At 31.8% G+C, this 21,936-nt stretch overlaps 1 protein-coding gene across 4 annotated transcripts in view; it reads left to right on the top strand.

The window, feature by feature from the left end:
- The first annotated feature begins 8,633 nt into the window (after window positions 1-8,633).
- LOC145261133 (microtubule-associated serine/threonine-protein kinase 3-like) overlaps window positions 8,634-21,936 on the top strand; it is a 571,734-nt gene continuing 558,431 nt past the window's right edge. For all 4 annotated transcript variants that reach the window (XM_080119401.1, XM_080119402.1, XM_080119400.1 and 1 more), the window contains exons 1-2: window positions 8,634-8,867; window positions 17,155-20,085. In XM_080119401.1, the coding sequence (XP_079975527.1) occupies window positions 17,972-20,085 (2,114 nt within the window). In that variant the 5' untranslated portion in view covers window positions 8,634-8,867; window positions 17,155-17,971. The remainder of the gene's footprint in view (window positions 8,868-17,154; window positions 20,086-21,936) is intronic.

The following is a 21,936-nucleotide window of genomic DNA, read 5'->3' as shown; positions in this document are numbered from 1 at the left end:
CGTGTATATATATATATATATATATATATATATATATATATATATATATATATAAGCTGAGATAATTGTTTTCCAGAGTTTAATGAGGTTAATACAAGAGTGCTCAATAGCAAAGTAGAGCAGTCTATACACTTTATTTGTTTTTACACTAGCAGTAATATGTTGCTAAACAATCAATATCATGTTTCGATCAGCTAGTTATCAGTAAATAGAGACCTCTTCAGGTGATACAGCTTATATGAAAGCAAAGTTTGCAATGAAAATATTAGGTCTTCTTCGTTCCAGAGAGATAATTTCAGGAGGTTCCGTCAAATGTTATGAAAAATAAGGTTTGGTTGTATGTAAATAATACCCAATAGTGGTGCAGATTAAGGTTGGTGTTGAGATATAGGAATAAAGAGGAAAGGATGAGGGGTTAAAGATTGAGATAGAGATAATGGGAGACTAGATAAAATAGTACCCTTATGAGTATGTAATAGCCACTGTAAATCTTAAACATACTAGTGTGTATAAGTTCAATCAGCATGGAAAGTTGGACTTTAACAGATTTATGCTAAAAGGGGTTTCAGATTTAGTTATTCAGTTATAAAAATGCCTTTAATTAATTAGTCAAAAGAAGGAAGAAAAGGAAAAGACGCAAGGGAGAAAAGAAGAAAGGAAAAAAGTAAATAAAAGAAGAATGGAAAGAAGGAAAAGAGGAAGAATGAAAAGGGAAAAGCCATAAATAGGGGATGAATAGGAAGGAGAAAGACATGCTTTAGAATAATTCCGGTTAAATCTGAAACCCCTTTTAGCATATATCTGTTAAAGCCCACATTTCCATGCTGATTGAACCTATTCACTCCCATTTCTCATCATAGCTTTTTTATTTATTTAATATGCTAAGTTTTGAAAATTGTATAATAATAATAATAATAATAATAATAATAATAATAATAATAATAATAATAATAATAATAATCTATATATTAATAGGATAGAGTGTGTGTTATTTATTTTGTGTTTCACACTTACATCTCAGTGACTATTTTTTAATTGTTATGGGCTTCCATTTCTTGTAATAAGTAATTTTACCAAAAATTCTTCATAAGTTTTGGTTTCGGTTTCAATTATAGCTGATGGCACTTCAGTAATCTATTTATTTTATAAATAATTTTAACAAGAATTCATCATAAGTTTTAGTTTCGATTTTGATGATAGCTGAAGGAACTTAAGTTATATATACATATATTTTTTTCATAAGTTTTGGTTTCAGTTTCGATTAAAGCTGATGCACTCAAGTCATATGGATATATTTTTTATTTTTGAAATCAGAACTTTATAATATATAAAAATCGATAGAAAATTAACTCTATAATAATATATACAAATCTGCAAGAATTAAAATATGATATTTAAGCGTACTTTACGACCGGGCTACATTGGGCGTCTCTTGTAGCTTAGATAAATACTTTTACAGTTTTAACAAAACAGTTATTATAACATCAGAGTGTCTCCCTTTAAGCTGAACATATAAAGAATACCAACATCAATATATTACATATGAATGAGTCCCCTGTGGAATTTCCACAGATCCTGCTAATAATAATAATAATAATAATAATAATAATAATAATAATAATAATAATAATAATAATAATAAAATCTCAAAATGTATAAAGCTAATTTATCTCCATGCTTAGATATAATTATCTACTCTAATTGTGATAATAGTAATTAAAAATAGAAGGTAATGGGGGGGGGTAAACAGATTAGTGACTGCAATATTGATGATAATTGATAATGATAATTTTTAATAATAATTATATTGATAATTGATAATGATAATTTTTAATAATAATTATATTGATAATTGATAATGATAATTTTTAATAATAATTATATTGATAATTGATAATGATAATTTTTAATAATAATCATATTGATAATTGATAATGATAATTTTTAATAATAATTATATTGATTAATAATGGTAATAATAGTAGGAAGAAATAGGTTAGAAGTAAAATTTAAAAATCAAAATGCAAAGAATAATGGATTGCAAAAAAACAGAAGATAAGATGTAAACTACAAAAAGATATAAAATAAATCAAGATAATTGATCTGAAGGTATCCACGTATATATATATATATATATATATATATATATATATATATATATATATATATATATATATATATATATATATATATATATTAATGTGATTTATAATTTAAAATTTAAAAATCAAATTTTAATTAAATTAAAAATCAGTTTCATAAGAAGGAACAACAACAAAATCAATTATCTGTACGATCGTTTCGGAAAACAATGCTTTTTATTGTGGTATACATCAAGTTATGTAGAATAATTATATATAGTTTTTTGGTAAGCAAGGTCTCCTCATCAGCAAATTTAGGAGGGTTTTTATTGAATTTAAAAGACACCATAAATAAACCTAGCATTAAAAGTAAGGCAGATGAATCTGAAAAATTGAATAAAAGGTCTGGATTTAAAATTTATAAGAAAATTAATATGGGTTAGAGATAGAAATAAGTAGAGAAAAATATATATTTTTGAATTTACATAATAAATTTGCTTTAAAAATATATAGAGATATTTACCTTTTAATTTTTCTTTTTTTGAAATCAGGAACTGTGGTTAAAGTAGTCATTTAGATATATATGTGTGTGTGTGTGTGTGCGTGCGTGTGTGTGTGTGTGTGTGTTTTGTATTCATTTGGAGTAGATTCAAATAAAAATATTTTAGAATTAGTTTTTAAGTTTATGTTATATAACGGTACATATTATTTACTATTGGGTATCATTTACATACAACCAAATCTTATTTTTCACAACATTTGACGGAACCTCCTGAGATTAACTCCCTGTGAGGAAGAAGACCTAATATTTTCATTGCAAACTTTGCTTTTGTATAAGCTGCATTGCCTGAAGAGGTCTCTAGTTACTAGTAACTAGCTGACCGAAACATGGTCATGACTGGGTAGCAACATATTACTACTTATGTAAAAACAAATAAAGAGTATATATATATATATATATATATATATATATATATATATATAAAAGTTAAATTGTGTGTGTGTGTGTGTGTGTGTGTACATTTCCCTACCAAACTATTCTGTCAATTTTTAGTCTACAGACCCGAGATTTGACATAAAGGCGATTGAGATTTGGGAAAATCGTTTTTTGGCCAGAAATTTGGCTGTCAAGACGTCAAAGTTCAACGATTTGACCTTTGAAAATTCTTCCAAACTCCTCTACCAATTTTGGGTCTAAACATTTGAAATTTTAGATGTAGGTTATTTAGTTGAAAATGAAGACAACGAAAAGAAGTCTCATTTTAAAATTTAATAAACAACTTTATTTGTCATCCTTGTTAGTAGCATGTGCAAGAGAGAAACGGGTTAGTAGGTGGAAGTGTTCTTGTGTCAAGATAGATTTAATATATTGTCGGCTTGTTGAGGAGAGACAGCTCAGTCCACACGTACCTGCAGCCAGCAGTCGTCGGGACGAAGGAGGCTGGTTAAAGGAGAAAGAAAGAGCAAAGTCTTCAGTGTATTTACGTGTTGTAGTGGGTGGGTGGGTGTGTGTCAGTGTATTGACGAGAACAGTTCTGTAGCATGATAAAGAAAGTTTGTGTGGGTACCGCACATGGAAATAAATGGGAGTTTGAATAGAGAGCCATGTTGGTTTGTTATACTCACTTTGGCCGTGGGCAGAAGCCCCCTGACGATGTGTGCTGCTGGGCAGTGCAGGGATAAAGAGGAGTAAGAGGGAGAGTGTTCTTGGTTTTACCTTTTATACACTTGGTCATGTGATTGAGAGCTGGCTTGTGATTGGACAAGCCAGGGAGAAAATGGATTTCAAATCTCGAGCTGCAAGAATTAGCTCCTGCCTGTGATTGTAGCAAGTTTTGGTTGCTGCAGTTACTTGGACATGGATCAAACATTTTAATTTGATTTGAACCCAAAACAATAAATGTTAAGGGGTTAAAATTGGGGTCAAAGTTAAAAATAATTTGACCTCTGCAGGATCTATCAAATTACTTAGCCAATTTTTTGTCGAAACATTTCAAATTTTACATAAAGTGTATTCAGAAAAAAGGGCAAGCTTTTTAATCGGTTTTTGGCCGAAAATTTGTCTGCCAAGGGGTCAAAGTTCAAAAGATTTGACCTTTGCAGTCTATAGCAAACTATTCAGTCAATTTGGGTCTAAACATTTGAACTTTTACATAAAAGGCATTCAGACATGCAGGAAGCTTTTTAATCAGTTTTTGGGCGAAAATTTGGCTGCCAAAGTTGAAAGAGTTGACCTTTGCAGACTCTACCATACTCCTCCGCCAATTTTTGGTCTAAACACTTGAAATTTTAGATGTAGGTTTCCTAGACATAAGTCAAACTTTTTGATATATATATATATATATATATATATATATATATATATATATATATATATATATATACATGCTTGCACATAAAGTTATGAACAGTACATAGGGCCCGAGCAAAGCCGGGCTGAACTGCTAATATATATATAATATAAAGCTGAATGTGTGTGTGTGTGTGTGTGTGTGTGTGTGTGTGTGGTCATGAATAGGCTCCTATATGGTTGACTATTTTAAAAAACTGATTACATATAATGATGTATCGAGACACAGGAATGAGTATGCTTGATCTGGTAGAACGGTAGTTCATTAAAATTGTGGGGTCTGCGTTCGCGCCTGGTCCACAAAGTATGGAAATAAAAAATTTAAAAATTTAAAAAAACGTTTACAAGTGTTTTTGATATAGATGTAGATAAGAATACTTTGATAAGTATGTTTTAACTTAAATAGGGATGGTATAATAAAATTATGGGGTCTGCGTTTTAGAATGGAAATAGGCACAAACTTTAATAAAGACTTTTCATATCTATCTGCATAAGTATACTTTGATAATTATGTTTCAGTTTGAAGAAATATGGTATAATAAAATTATGGGGTGTTCGTTCGCGCCTGACCTCCATAGAATGGAAATATGTCACAAAATTTAACAAGGTATTTTAATATAGATCCACAGAATATTGTGATAAGTGTTTCAGTGTGAACAGGTATGGTATAATAAATATGTGGTTTATTTATTTTATTTTTACTTTCATCATATTTTGCTTTGGTTTTGATACCCTCAAATTCGAAGCTATCTCTTTACAACCCTTCCTTTTCATAACCTATGATACTTTCATAAATCAGAGTCCATTTTCTGTAGGCTGTTTTTGAACCCAGTCAACGGCAGGTACTTTTGCTAGTATATATATATATATATATATATATATATATATATATATATATATATATATATATATATATATATATATATATATATATATATATATATATATATAAGACTGATTAGACCATACTGAGGAAAGTCGTAGTTAGCAGCTGAAATTCTGTTCTTTCTTTTATATATTCTTTTAAAAGACATTTTGTATTCATATACGTCAACAAATAAGAAAGAAGAAAAAAAAAATATGAACATATTTTCACATTAAGTTATTACATATGTGTACATGAGTGTGGTGTGTATGTGTACATGACTGTGGTGTGTATGTGTACATGACTGTGTATGTGTGTGTATGTGTGTGGGGAGGGGTGCGTGGAGTGTATTATCGCACCCGCCCCACTCCTAACCTACATACAAAGTGAGCCTATGCTCTCATATTGTTGCTTTTACTACGGCACTTTAAAATGTTGTAACTCAATCGACTACTGATTGCAGACAGGTTCAGTGGTTGGAAATCAAAACTGAAACTAAAAATAAAAAACTGAGGGGGGAGAGAGAGAGAGAGAGAGAGAGAGAGAGAGAGAGACAGACAGAGAGAGAGAGAGAGAGAGAGACAGAGAGAGAGAGGAGGGAAAGAAAGCTAATGTGAAAGTATTTCTCTTCTTAATGACTCGCACGCAACAGTCCAGCCGATTTGACTAACATATTTTATTTTCTTTTCGATTGTAAATAATTATTATAAAATCAAGATTTTAACGAATTTATTTGATTAGTGAGGCAAAGGCACAAACATGAGTTTGATTACAATAAATTGACCAAAAGATGGTATATGTTTTTTTATTATTATTTTAATTGTTTATCGATTTCTTTATTTGCTCACGTGCAGTCAGAAATTTCGTGAAAATAGTGAATAATTCCACCCCATCTTTCCAAGCTTATAACTCCTCGAAAAATGTAATTCAAGCCCTAATTTTTTTTTCAATTAAAGGAGCAAGGACCAAGGTTTCATAAAAAAAAAACAAAAAAAAAACAATGTGTTTTTTTTTAAAAAAACGTTTTAAACTTCGGACTTTACAGGTAAATTTCTAAAAAACGGTTTTTTTTTGTTTTAAATTTGAATATATTATTTATTGACCTTTTCTCTTCAATTTGTGATATATAAGACTTTGAAACATAAATTAATTATTTACTTTTTAATAGAAACTTGAAAATGGGGGGGGGCGTGAATTAAAAAAAAAACGTTTGTCTAAAATATTATATTCGGTTTATTGGAAAGAACATAAAATTTCACATTGACCCTGAAAATATCGTAAAAATAGAATCAATAGAAAAATATTGATAGATTTTTAAAGTTTAAAAATTGAAAAATATTGAGTTCGGAAAATTCATTACTGTTTAAAAAAAAAAAATATTTCTATTACTTTTAAAACAACTTTAATAGTTTATTTTGGAAGTATAATCCATAAAGAAAATAAATAACCCACTTTTAACAGAGAAATTACGAGATTTTTATATTTTATTCGCAGTTTCGTGTTAGGGGTGTCAAAAATTCCTACAAAAATTCTGATACACCTACGTTTAACATTTTTTAAACAAAATTTCTTATTAAAAAAAAAAAAATCATAAAAACAATTTTTGATATAAAAAAAAATGGTATAAAAAGCGATTATTCAGTTAATTTGCAAATTAACACCCTCAACTAACACCTCAATTAATGAGATCCCACTTTTTTAAGCGATTGCGTGTGAACACCAAGGTGACAAAAATTAGAATTTAGAGTGGGTGTAAGTTTTGTATATAAATTTATGACCCCCATTTCCGGCTTATAGACAGTAAACTAAGTTTTTTTTTTAACCACTACCCTTAAGTCCGACTGGCAAGGTCGTAAAAGCACACGTAATCGCCTAAAAAGGAGATCGCCATCACACCAAAAACTTATCTTCTATAGGAAAAAAGGGGGGGGGGGAGTTTGGTTAATTATCCTAAAACGATGGAATAATAGGAAAATGGGTAAACATTTTACTTTTAATTTATTTTCAAAATCGCCCCCGCTAAATTCTAAACTATTTTTTTACTTCTCCTTTCCGCCAACGTTTTCAGGGTGTTCCTAAAAAAGTAGAATCTTTTTCTATTATTTTTTGGGAGGGGGCGGGGGCGGTAATTTATCTGAGGGTGTAATTTTCATGAGGATAATGGCAAAAAATTCATACATTTGCGACGATAAAAAATAGTACAGTTGTTTTATTCAGATCAAAAGAAAACAAAAATGAAAAGCGGATATTTTTAATTCTATTTACTTGCTTCCCACTGTAAAAAGGTGTCACAAGGCCAAAAGGTGGGAAAACTAGTCCCCCCCCCTCTCTCTTATTATCTGGTAGGGATGTCTCAAGCGTCATTGATCAACGATAAACTAAACACTCTTGCAGGAGGAGATAATGTCTTGGAGTGTGCATTTCCTGGGATATAGCCGGGCCACACTTCATCCCGACAAAGAACTTGCCGCTGAATCTGTAAGCCAGAATTAGACATAAAAGGTCGGTTTTTAATGTGCGGAAAATTCAGATCCTCCAAAACAGGCACTCTGGATTGGCAAAAAAATTCCCTCAGTTTAGAAAGATATCTCTATCACCGGCGGAAGAAAAGATGAAGTGCAGATACTACACTTTGCTCGTAGCGCACAGCACAGCGCATGTTTCGTATTGCCACGATTATCGATACTTGCTCCTAATCCCACGGAAGACGTGACACAAAGCTGGTAGGAAAGTAGTAGCGAGGTAGGAAAAACCAAAGCAACAGGAGGGTAGCCTGAGCAGCCCCATCGGCCTTCCTCAGTAGAGGTGTCCCGGGTAATTGGCAATAAACTAATCCAGTTTCAAATAAAGGACATAAGCTTTTGCAGTTGCACTTTCTGGGATTTAACAGGACTGAGCCCCCCCTCCCTCCGATCGGACAGATAAGTGTCAGCTGATGCCAAAACGACCCACTCTCTGCAGAATAATATAAATAAAGTCACAGAACATTCTATCTGCGTGTTTAACGATACAAATGTTATTAAATTAGATTTCAGTATTACTGAAAAAAACGTCAAAAAAATAAATGGTATTTCAAATAGAGTAACCGACACGACAGACAGAGATGCTAATTCAGACGCATATAAACAATATGATTCGTTTGCGCGCTTTCAAACAGAAACGTAACGTACTCTGTAAGAAGAAACTAGTAAAGAAAGACCGAAAAATCACTGTGAAAGCATTATAATGTAGCCATTTCAGAGGCAGATAACCATAGATACAATTTCGAAAGAGCAATAACGGTTACGCTATTGTTTGTCTGAGGCAGATAACCGTTTAACGGAAGTGCTATGTGTACATTGCATTCCCATAATGCCAAGTGTGGGAGTTGGGGGATACTTTTTTTTTTTTTTTGATAAACCATATGAACTCTCCACTTTTCAACTTTCCTGGCGGCTGCTGCTCTCTCCAACAACTGGAGCTGACGACCATGGTCTATTATTATTATTATTATTATTGTGAGAGTTGATATCGCTCCGTCTCCGATCATGTCGTCTGGCTTCCTCGTTCTCTATTCCAGCTGCCTCGAATAGTGAGTATATATTAAATATTATAAGCAAAAATCGAATATCTATCGCGTCTCTCTTTCTCTCTCCATTATTCTTCTTCTTCTTCACCTCTATAATAAACCCCTGACTTTGTCCTTGGATGTGTACCTCAATAACATCACTTTTTATTACTATTTATTTCCCATGGACTATAAGAGAGTAAAAAAGAAATAATTGTTTATTTTTCTTTACTTTTTAATACAAAACAAAGTCAAGCATATGTCGGACGATTTGTCCCACGGACGTTTTCCCCGACGGACTTTTCGGCCAGGTTTTTTCTTTCTTTCATTTTTTTAAAGCGGGCCAATAAGTAAACACGAAAGATAAAAAAATAAAATATTAAATTAAAAAAAAAAAAAAAAATGCTACATGAAACTAGTTTATTTCACGTAAACTCTAAACATGTGCAAATTTAACTTATTTTTAAGATTAATTTATCGAAAAAAAAAAATTTCATTCATTCATTGTTTTTAATTTTCAGGGTGAAATCAATATTTTCGACATTTTTTTTTTTTGAAAAATGCAAATTTATTTTGTTTTAACTATAATTTGTTTTTAAAATAGAATCATTTAAAATATGAAAATTATTTGATAATTTCATCCGTTTGTCAAATTGTACTTGTGCATATTTTTACAACAATGCCATGAAATTATTAAACGCTCACAGTGCATAATAAATGTAAATAAATTATGAAATTGACTTCACTATTTAGTTATATTTAACATTATATGAATAATATTGTGTTAAAACAAATGAGATATGGGTGTAAATATCGATTTATTCCCAAAGACAACCAAAACCTGTGGACTTGTTTTTATTTAATTTTTTTATTCCAAATATTTGATCTCACGTGAATGACAACGTAGTGTGAGAGGACAGGTAAATTTAGGGTAATAATCTTATTTTTTTTATTATTCATATTGAAAATTCATTCACTTAAAATTAACTTAAAACATCATCTCTCTATTAATAAACCTATCAAACTAATATGTAGCATCTGTTTCTTGCATATATGTAACGTTGATAAATACACATTGCATTGGTTTTGTTTACTTTAAATCGGACTAATGTGTAGTATAGTATGTGTTTCTTGTATAAATACATTGAATTGTTTTTTGTTTACTTCAAATCGATTATGTATTAAATTAAAAAATGAAATGAAGTGACAAAAATACTCGTCAAAATTTAAATATAAACTTAACTATATTTTTTAATTTCTCTAAGTCCTCCCCACCCGGGCAACGCCGTGTAAATACAGATAGTTATGTGTCAAAAAATAAATTATGAAAATGTTTTTGAAATGTAATAATTCTGTTTCTTTTTTTTTTCTTTTTTGCTTATACTAGTATACAAGTACAAATATTATGGCTACATATGTGCATACATGTTTTGGTTAGAACCTTATTGTACCTATTTACTATGCCTCCCCACGGGACAGAATTAGACACCAGGGTCGTTTTTTAACGTGGAGAAAAGGTACAAAAATAAAAATTGTCTCAATCGTGAAGGATTTCTCCTCCACTGAAAGAGAACAAGAAATGGAAGTGCACTGCAGCAGTCACTGCAGCATCTGAAGAACAGATACTACACTTTGATCTTGGCCAAAAGGCCAACCTTATTGTAGAACCAGTACAAATTTATGTACTCGCACAGAATTTAAACCAAACCAAAACAAAAACTTGGATAAAAAAAAAAATGGTTGTAGAAATACCAAAATTTATACGAATATATACAGGTCTACTAGTTATTGAACTTAACTATTGGATTATCGGATTTACTTATATATATATATAACTGACAGAATATATACGATTGTTACTGTGATTTCCTAGATGTTATTGTTAATCCAATGAAATTTCAGTGTTTATAAAATAGTGCTCAATAACAAATATACTTGTATTATTATTTTATAATTTTCTTTTCTTTATTTATACAAACATTTAATACATATTGGTTTTCCAAGTGAGTCTGATGACGCTGAACTTCAACAGAAATCGCAGCTGAAACATGTAATGCACATCTATAACCAATTGTATGAATAAAGAAAATGATTCAATCATTTACGAAAGTGCATTTTACCTAAATGCGAGTTGGGAATAATTTTCCCTTTTAAACCAATTTGGTACACCCACATGGGGATTATTTTTAAAATGTAATTATCCACTGACACGTGTTTCGTCGTCTACGATTCCTCAGTGGCTGTACCTAGCGATTTCGAATCTCGCTAGGTAAAGCCATTCTGATGAGTCGTAGACGACGAAACACGTGTCAGTGGATAATTACATTTTAAAAATAATATATATATATATAAAATTTGTCTTTACATAAGCAGTAGTTTGGTGCTACACAATCATGAGCATGTTTCCGTCTATTAGTATTTACTAACTAGAGACCTTTTCAGGCAACAACCCTTATTTTCGAAAACGGAATTCTAAAAAACTACTGCTTATGTAAAGACAAATTTAAAATGCAACTTGCTCTACTTCTGTATTGAGAACTCTTGTATAAACCTCGTTATATTTCACTGGTTACCTTACCTTTGAAAAATAGCAACCGCAAATTATATATATGTGTGTGTGTGTGTGTGTGTATACCTTACTCGGGTATATATCCAGTAATTGGACTTAACAACTCACTGAAACTATTAAACGCTAATATGATGAATGCATAATCTAAAAATTGTAGTTCTTATTTGTTCTAAGATTTTTGCGATGAATCCTATATAATCAGAATTCAGAGTACTTGGGTGTTTTGTTTGGTATCAAAGGGAGTACAACATTGTCGTATGACCTGCATTTTCTCTTGACATTCCTAAAAAGCAAATACGGCTTTTGGTGCTTAAGTAGAGAAGATACCGTACTATATTTTTGATAGCATTTTCAAGTTTCATTTAAGTTTTACACTATCTTGTTTGTTGTATAAATTGTTAGGTGAAAGTACAGAATAGTTACAAAACTTCTCCCATATTAAGAATGGATTTCTGAATAATAACGTTATTATTTCAGCACGATTCATTCTCTGCAAGTACTCCATTTATTATAACATGAAAATTATAGAAGAAAAAAAAAAAGAAAGAAAACAACTAATATAAATGATAATATGGGGTTCCGCGTGTGGAGTTGAAAGACATGGATGTCCTCAATCATTTCAGGTTGTTACTTGATAGGAGTTAGTAACAACTCCAAATTTACCGAAATAAGCCAAATCAATGCTAGGAACATCCTTTGACCTCTATTCCCAAAATTGAATTTCATAAAATTAGCAAAAATATGCGACTCAAAAGGAGCATATTTTGCTAGGCTGGAAGGATTATATAATTGTGAAAGAATTGCATACGGTACATAATCAAAGCAAAAAACAAAAAAAAAATTGTTTTTAACTATTATAATTTCCAATGTTTGTTATGTTTGAATTCATGTTACATGGCGTAAATTACTAATCTATGACGTCACGCCTAAGCTATAATTATTTTGTTAAGGTGATATTTTAAGCTCTATTTATAAGAATGTCTAAATAGGTTGGTAGAAAATCTCAAGTTTTATTGTCATTTACTTTATTGTTTAGGATTTTTTTATATACTATTAATACAATACTAGCAGGACCCGTGGAAATTCCACAGCGAACTCAGTCATATGTGATATATTGATGTGGGCATTTTGTAGATGTTCAGCGCAAATAGAGACGCTCTGATATTATTGTACTTATTTACAATGCCTCCCCACGGGACAGAGTTAGACACCAGGGTCGTTTTTTAACGTGGAGAAAAGGTACAAAAATAAAAAAATTGTCTCAGTCGTGAAGAACTGCTCCTCCACCGAAAGAGAACAAGAAATCGAAATACAGCATCTGAAGAACAGATACTACACTTTGATCTTTATATTTAATTTATTTCGTTTAAAGAAAAAATTACAATTAAAAAAATTCCAATATAAAATTAAAACATTTAAAAAAGTAAAATCTCCAAAAGACAAAACAAATTTAGGCACAAGGTCCTATAAGATCTGGGGAGGGGAGTGTTGTTGCAGGGTCTTTGTAACTAAAGTAAAAATGGAGTCTGTGGCGACTTTACTCTTGACTGGCAACATTTACCACAATACCTCGTTCACTCTGTGGAATCTAAAGCTAACTAATGAAAACCCCAGTTGGCCAAAAGGCCAAGTCTCTTTTGTTAAAACTGCAAAAGTATTTATCTTAGCTAGCAGGGACGCCCGTGTCGTAAAGTACGCTTAAGTATGATATTTTAATTCTTGCAGATTTTGTATATTTTATTATAGAGTTAATGTTCTATCGATTTTTATATTTTATAAAGTTGCGATTTCCAATATATATATATATATATATATATATTTTTATGACTTGGTTGCATCAGCTTTAATTGAAAGCGAAACGAAAACTTATATATATAAAACTTGAGTACCATCAGATATAATCGAAACCGAAACTAAAACTTATAAAGAATTCTTGATAAAATTATTTTTTAAAAGTATAGATTACTGGAGTGCATAACCGAAACCAAAACTTATGAAGAATTCTTAGTAAAATTATTTATTACAAGAGATGGAAGTTCATAACAGTTAAACGACTCGGATGTAAGCTTACAGTAAGCGTGACACAGAAAATAACACACACGCTATCGTAGTAATATATATATATAGATTCTCCATTTCTAAAAAAAATAGTTTATATCTCTGACATTTAGAAATAAGATAAATTCTGCAATGTATTTATTACATTAAAAAAATTGTTACAGACTGTTAGACAAAATCTTTATTTATGTAAAATAAAAAAAACTAAAAAGATATGGTGTTATGCGTTGGGTTAGAGAGACGTTAGTTCTTTATTCAATACCGGGCAATGCCGGGTCTTCCTGCTAGTGTTTAATAATTATACATCTGTTCTTAAATTGACTTGATTTTGGCTAGGAACAAAGTGTTGTATGTCTTGTACTACCCTTCATCTTTTCTGTTCTTGGTCGGGGAATGAGTAATCCTTATAGACTGAGGCAATTTTTGTGGTTCCTATCCAGAACCATTTTTAAATAGCTGGATTTTCCCATCTTAAAAACCGATCTTGCGTCTAACTCTGCCCTCGTGAGGAGACAAATAAATAATAGAAAATAAATAATAATAAACGGAAAATATGTAAGTTATGTCAATTTCGTTTAAAAAAGAAATAAATAAGAATGAGTTTCTAAATATAACATTATTTCAGCGCGGTCGGTACCTTCTCTGCACAAGTATTTTGTATTTCCATGTTTACGTTTAAATGTCAACAAGGAAGCGACTTGTGACTTTTTTTTTACGCAATATCGCCCGAATGCAAATGATTAAGTGAAAAATAAGTTGAAGTTAAAAAAAAAAAAACTTGTTAGCAACAAAACTTTTTTTTAAATCAATCCTTAAATGAATGAATGTTTTTAATTGACATCGTTTTTTAATTTTTATTTTATTCATATTTTTGTATTAAAAAAAAAAGCCCTAAAAATAAACTGTCGTTTAAATTTTTGAATATAACGTGAAAGGAGTCTTATGTCCTTTTGCGCGCGGCTCATAACATCATATTGTCTTTATCATTATTTTTTTTAATTTAGAATTTTGGGGTGGTGTTCAATCATATACTTAATATTGATAACGTGGGAGAGGAGATAAAGCAACATTATTTTCGTGAAAGTTATGCCCCCCCCATACTCTCTTTCAAGAAACACTTGGCGTTTCTAGATAATCGACGAGGGAAACCCTAAGCTCTGAACCCTCATTAACATGCCTATTCTTATTTGACATATTTTTCGTTATGTAATTTTCAAGTTATAAATAAAACGTCGCGTGCGAATGTTGACAACACCCTTTGATTGAAATGAAATTATACTCATTTACGTATCCTAAGTTCAGATATATATATATATATACTAGCAGGCTGAACGGCATTGCCCGGTCGTAAAATAAGCATAAATATTATAAATTCATACAGAAACTGAGATTTGTGCATGCGAGTATTTTTTTTTTTAAACTGTTCACTTCTAAGTAAAAAAGACAAAAAATTCTCAAGCTGAAATCGCAACCAAAACCCTAAGACAGTGAATCAAGTACTATACCCATTAGGCCAGCCTTACATGATCTTTAAAATTGTTTTCAAACCTACTTATTTAGAACTTCAGCAATTTAATAGTGATTGATTTAAAAAAAATATATATAGTAACACTAACAGTAACAAAACAGACACGCTTAACATGTTTAAATAGTTTAATTTTGCAATATTGCTAATTCAACAAAAAATAATTTTAATAATTTTAGTTAAAACAAACATTTTATTATTGAAAGAAAAGAGGAATGAATCGATTGTATGTTGAATGTTAATGTACACTTCAAGAATAAATAATTAAAAGTACAAACTTATATGAAGTTAATAAACAAAATATTTACTTCTCGTCTGTTCTTTTTTATGATTTAATGCATTGAACTGCACATATAAACATGTACACTATACGTATCTGTATTAGCAACTATGTATAGTGTGCATAAATATGTGTGCAGTCGGTCAACGTATGCACTAATCTGCGTAATACCATGTTGGCATACCTAAACATGCAACACGCGTATGACAAAAGTAAACAGGCTTATAATCATGTATGTACAAAGAATCGTGTCAGAGGCTGCTAGTGAACCATTCGCTTCATTCTTTGATGCATTGGATAATCACTTCACTTGATTAACAGTGGCAAGTGGAATCCCGAGATTTGCAGTGATTGATGCTGACTTCACTTCACATTCAGGTTGACCCACAGTATAGCTCCACAAAAACTGACAATTCAGTCTATTGTGGCACGTATGCATGTGACTTGCACATGCTTTTACCATTATCCTAAATTGTGCATGTATAGTTATTCCTACATAACAAAACACAGGCACATACCATTTATTTGAATTGTATTTATTCATCTGCATCCATAATAATTTTAGGTAATTTCCCACACTCCGGGCATAAAAACAAGTCAATTATTAATCTGGATCCCCGTTGAAATTTTAAAATTATATCAAGTAAATTAATTATTGGACAAAAAAAGAAAAAAATCTAAAAATTTGTGACATAATCAAACGAGTTGAACAAAAGATTAGTAAATGGCATTGTCATTCTGCAGTTAATTCCAGATTCCGTTTAAGCATGTGAATGCACTCATACAATGTTATTGAAAGATAAATAATTAGATTACGTTTATGCAATATTTATTTTAAAAATAAAATTTTAACAGAAATTCACCACTAATCTAGGACATTATTTATTTGTAGTTGGGGTAATATAGTGAAATCCAAATATACAATGTTATCTCAGCAGATTTTCAAAATCAGACCCATATAGCATTAAGTTTTCAAATCAAACTTTGCTTCTAACTAGTCAATTTTCATTTTTTATTGTTGTACCATGTTATTAGTAGGGCTATGCTAACAGCATATTCTTTTCATTGTTTTGACTCTCGAGTATATATCCCACACAGTTAGACACAGTCAGTTAATCAACCGAGAACCACATCACTCTATATAAAAGCATATAAGACATCAACAGGTACTTACTCGAGAATCAAAACAATGAAAAGAATATGCTGTTGTCATAGCCCTAGTTATTAGTAATATAATTTATTTAAAATATTACTTAGTCTGGCTCAGATTACAGCTAATATGAAATTAAAAAAAAAAATAATCACTTAGAAATAAAGCTAATTTTTAATTGAAAGATATAAATTAAAAACTAAAATGCCTTTGCTGTATCTTGGGCAATGCGAATGCATACTAGTTATTTATATCTTCTAAAAAATTTTTATTTATTAATTTCATGACATATATATTTTTTTTTTTCAGCAAAATCAGAAATAATCAAATTGTAAAGCAGCAATTTTGTTTTGTTTTTAAAATAATAGCCGGCATCTTTCTTTTTTTTCTTTACAGGTATTTCTAAAATTAACCTTAATTTTGTTATTTTTACCATTATAAGTTGAACAGGCATTGTAGCATAGTACTTATTCATACATACATTCACATTGTATTAATACAATACTACACACATTATTTATTGTGTATATGTACATGCTTGCATTTTATGTATTTTATTTGTGTTCTATTTATGCATTCATATATTTAATATCAAATGAACAATTGCATTAAAAAATTTACGACAAACATAATGTATATCATGTGCTTGTAATAAATACTTCTGTGTTGCTTGAAATCTTGAACTTGAAAATTAATTTATTACTTTCATTTTTTTTTTTTTCTTTCCAGTGAAACCATGGGCAGCAAGGAGGCACGGATTTTGTGGAAAGAACAATCAGGAGATATTTACATTTAGATGTTATCAATTCATCTTTATGTATGTAAATATGTCTGTACATAATAAATATTTATTACAATAAAAAAAAGAATCACTGCAAATACTTATTGCCTCGACTGTACAATAATTGTCGTGACTGTTTATAAAAAATAACATCAAACAAGAGAAAAACAGGTAAAAAGTGACTGTTTGACACTCATCAAATGTGAATTTGATTATTAGAAATTGGTGTCACAAATTTTTCAAAAGTTTCAATGGAACTAACATTTCCTGCAGTAACTAGTTGCAATGGTTAATTCTGCTACTCTGGTTTTAAATAAAAACTCTGCTGATTGGAGTCCCCAAGAGTTGATACATTGACTTTCTAGATATAACATTATTTTATTCAATTGTCTGTGATAATAAGCAATTTACCTTACATATATACATATATGAATCATGGTTAGATTCCTAAATTTGGAGTATCTTCTTTTGTGAATATGTAAATTTTCTAACCTTTTGATTGGGTTAAACCAGATCATTTCAAAACAAAAATTCAACCTCCATATCCATGGTTTAAAAACCTTTAAATGTTGTGGTGCTAAAAACAAAAATGTACACAATGAGATTTTTTCCTGGAGTTTTACCTGATTCTCTTTTTTATTTTTGCATACTATGCAAATTGTAATTAAAACAAGTGTTAAAATGGTTCAGCATTGTACTTGATATAACATCCAGCTTTAAGCTCCAAGAAGAAAAGAAAAAGAAATAAAATAGAACATCTTCAATATGGCATCATCTCGTAAGTCCACCTCATCGAAATCTTTCCAAGAAGGGCCTCGGAAAAAGCTCCCTCGTCAACGAGAAAATATTGAAGCTCAGCCAATGGTTGAAAATGATACTTCCTCTCAAAAACGTCGCGGCTCTTCCAAGGGTAATATTGCTGGAAAATCTAAAGTCGTAACTGATGGTGGTAAAACTCCGAAGGTTGACTCTTCAAAAGGGAAGATGACAAAGAAGAAAATGGCTTCAGAGGAGCGGGAACGTTTGGATAAAAAAACCTTCAATAAAGAGCACACTCCTCCGGATATTAATGCCCCATCTTCATCGGCAGCAGGTTCAACTTTGGGAACAGAAAAAGCTGGAGCATCTTCAAATACCAACAACAGCAGTATGTCTGGAAAATTATTTGATTCTAGTGTTGCTGGTAGCTCTAGTGCAGTTGGCGCTAAAAGTACATCTGCAAATACTGCACATGCTGGAGGTTCCGCTCTTAAAAAGTCTTCAGCAGCAGCCACAAAAACTACCTCAGCAACGATGAAAAAATCTTCCAAAACTAGCCAATCAGAATCCAGAAAAGATTCCTCGAGAGAGCGAAAAATAGGAGTTACTTCTGGTCCAATTCATTCAACTAAATCGGAACCGAAAACCGGTTCAAAGAATAAAAATGTGAAAGTTGTACAAAGTGATGCTGCTACTACTACAACTACTAATCATTCTTCTGCACCTTCAAAAATTACTTCTGATGCTAAAGTCTTGGTTGCCAAAAAGAGTTCTTCTACTGAACCGAAAAACCAACGCCCGAAACCTCTTCCTCTATTGCTGCCTGACTCTTTTAATAATTCTAAAACTACTTCCACAGAACATAGTTTCCATGGTACTGAAACTTCCTCAAATGGTCGTCTGAAACGTTCTCTTATTCGAGAACAAGTTTTCGACGAATGTGAAGAGGACTCGATTTGCATGACAGATGTGAATATTTCACCATCTTTGTCTCCATCTACAATGGATGTAAGAAAAACTGGAGATTGCGTGCACGAGAGACAAAGTTTATCTCTTAAATCTGAGTTCACTTCATCCTCAAAATCTGAGCCGGTTCTTTCGCCGAAATCTGAGCCTGTTTTCTCTCCTAAATCTGAGCTTGTTTTCTCTCCTAAATCTGAGCCTATTTTCTCTCCTAATTCTGAGTCAATTCTCTCTCCTAAATCTGAGTCGGTTCTCTCTCCAAAAACTGAATCTATCTTCTTTCCGAAATCTGAGCCGGTTCTCTCTCCAAAATCTGAGCCAGTTCTCTCTCCGAAATCTGAGCCGGTTCTCTCTCCGAAATCTGAGCCGGTTCTCTCTCCGAAATCTGAGCCGGTTCTCTCTCCGAAATCGGAGCCGGTTCTCTCTCCGAAATCTGGGCCGGTTCTCTCTCCGAAATCTGGGCCGGTTCTCTCTCCGAAATCTGGGCCGGTTCTCTCTCCGAAATCTGGGCCGGTTCTCTCTCCGAAATCTGGGCCGGTTCTCTCTCCGAAATCAGGGCCGGTTCTCTCTCTGAAATCCGAACCGGTTCTCTCTCCGAAATCCGGACCAGTTCTCTCTCCGAAATCCGGGCCGGTTCTCTCTCCGAAATCCGGGCCGGTTCTCTCTCCGAAATCCGGGCCGGTTCTCTCTCCGAAATCCGAGCCGGTTCTCTCTCCGAAATCCGAGCCGGTTCTCTCTCCCAAATCCGAGCAGGTTCTCTCTCCCAAATCTGAACCCATTTCATCTATAAAACCAGAATCACCAGTTTCCCCTATTCAATTGAGTCCCAGTGAGTTGCAGAAACAAAAACGCGAATATCATCTTCGTGACTTGCAACTTACAGACCCTTCTGTATCCGTGAAAATAAATCTCCAAAAAAAATTCAACTTGGACAATTCTTCTGGAAACGGTTACCTTTCCAAAGACTTTGTAGCTAGCAATAACAATCTAAGTCATCCTCCTGTTATCCGACATTCAAGTTCTCCTGCTAAAGTGGAAAGTTATTTTCAGTACAGACGATCGAAGGATCACTTAGCTTTAGTGGAAGTTCTACGGAAATTTGGACTTTCTCATTGCATCCGATTCTTCAGTCATGAGATGACTCTTGCTAAATTCATGTGAGTACAACAATTTATTGGCTTTGTCTGACTAGTGCTTAAATTATCTCCGCACAGATTTTTATTGCAACTTTCAAACTGTCATTTTATGTTCAATATTAATTGGCATGAAACAAAACAATATATCTCTCACTATCTTTATCATTATGAAACAAAGATTTTCCTAGTTATATAACAAATAGTGAATCATTTGTTCCCATCTGTTCAGAACACTAGGTCAGTCTAAAATTTTTACATGCATTTTATTTGTGCATCCAAGATTTTTCAGAAGCTCAGCTAGTCTGTCACACTTCCATTTTAAATATCATGTTGGTTTGTCTGTCACATGTCAGTTTGAAAGGCTATTTTTGAAGGTCTGTCACACTTCAGTTTGAAATTGTTGTTTTGTTGGTTAGTTGCACATAAATTTGAAATGGTATTTTTGTTTGTCTGTCATGTTTCAGTTTGGAATGGTATTTTTGTCTGTCTGTCACACTTCCATTGTAAATAACATCCAATTCATGAAAAACAGATTGAATTTATGTATCTTAAGAATGTAGTTATGTAAAGCCCTAAGAAGTTATAAGCTTGTAGATTTCTGTAGTTCTCATTAATACTAGTCCTATCTAATAATATTACTTTTTTGGGATTAATGAGTGTACAGTAGTCAATGGGACAATATCATAGTAGTTAGTAGTGGAAATTTGGTAAATTGGATTACTTAAGAGGATGACTCAAGAACTTGTTCACCATCATATTGTAGTAAGCTGGAAAGCAGGTAAATGGAAGAGTTCCACAGGCGTGCAGTTTTAAGTAAGAAACTTTGTTCATGGAATCTACGTTTAGATACAGATAAAAAATGGGGGAAATTATCGATAGTGGTTTCAGCTAGACGAGTGTTTTTGTGAAAGTTTGGCGAGGGGGGAACCATAGCATATTAGTCTTATTTTATTATAAATACACAATCAATTAACTCACATTTAATCTTTATTCATAATCCTGGATATGTTACTAATTTCTACAATAATTTTTATAATTAAAAACCCACATTATGCTTCTCCCTCCTACTTATATAATATCTTTGATATATTGTCTGGGCTTATTATATCATTACAAACACATCAATCAAGTAACTCACATTTCATCATTTTTCATAATTCTTGGATATGTTACTAATTTCGACGATAATTTTCATAACTTTAACCCACTAACTCACTCCCCCTTACTTAAATAATAACTTTGATATATTGCCAGGGCTGATTATTTCATTACAAACAAATCGATCAATTCAGGGTATTCTCATAGTATATATATGTTTAACCTATCTTATCCAATCGCGGGTGACGCCACATATTCTGCTAATATATATCGTTCACCTATCTCATTCAATACTGGGCGATGCTTTCTGATAGTATATATTTGCACATTTCATTAAATCCTGGGACTGACTTCATGTCCGCCACCCCACTGTTGAAAATATACATTAAATAAAGTAATGTTTTAATCGTAAACTGTTTCAGTCATTTCCGGGACTGATTTATATCTCCAACCCACTGCTAAAAATATACATGAAATAATGTAATGTCTAAATAGTAAACTATTTCAGCCATTTCTGGAACTGACTTATAATCCCCAACCCGCTGTTGAAGATATACATGAAATAAAGTAATGTATAAATCGTAAACTTTTCAGCCATTTCCGGGATCGATTCTTATCTCCCATCCTACTGTTAAAAATATACATTGAATAAAGTAATGTCCAAAACGTAAATGGTTGCAGCCAATTCCGGAACCGACTTCATATTTCCCACCTCAATGTTAAAGATATACATTAAATAAAGTAATATGTAATGCGTAAACAATTTCACCCATT

This window comes from Euprymna scolopes, chromosome 37 (genome assembly GCF_053919585.1).
Source record: "Euprymna scolopes isolate OS-2025 chromosome 37, ASM5391958v1, whole genome shotgun sequence".
Taxonomy (NCBI): Eukaryota; Metazoa; Mollusca; class Cephalopoda; order Sepiida; family Sepiolidae; genus Euprymna; species Euprymna scolopes.
This window is presented reverse-complemented; position numbering and strand designations above follow the sequence as displayed.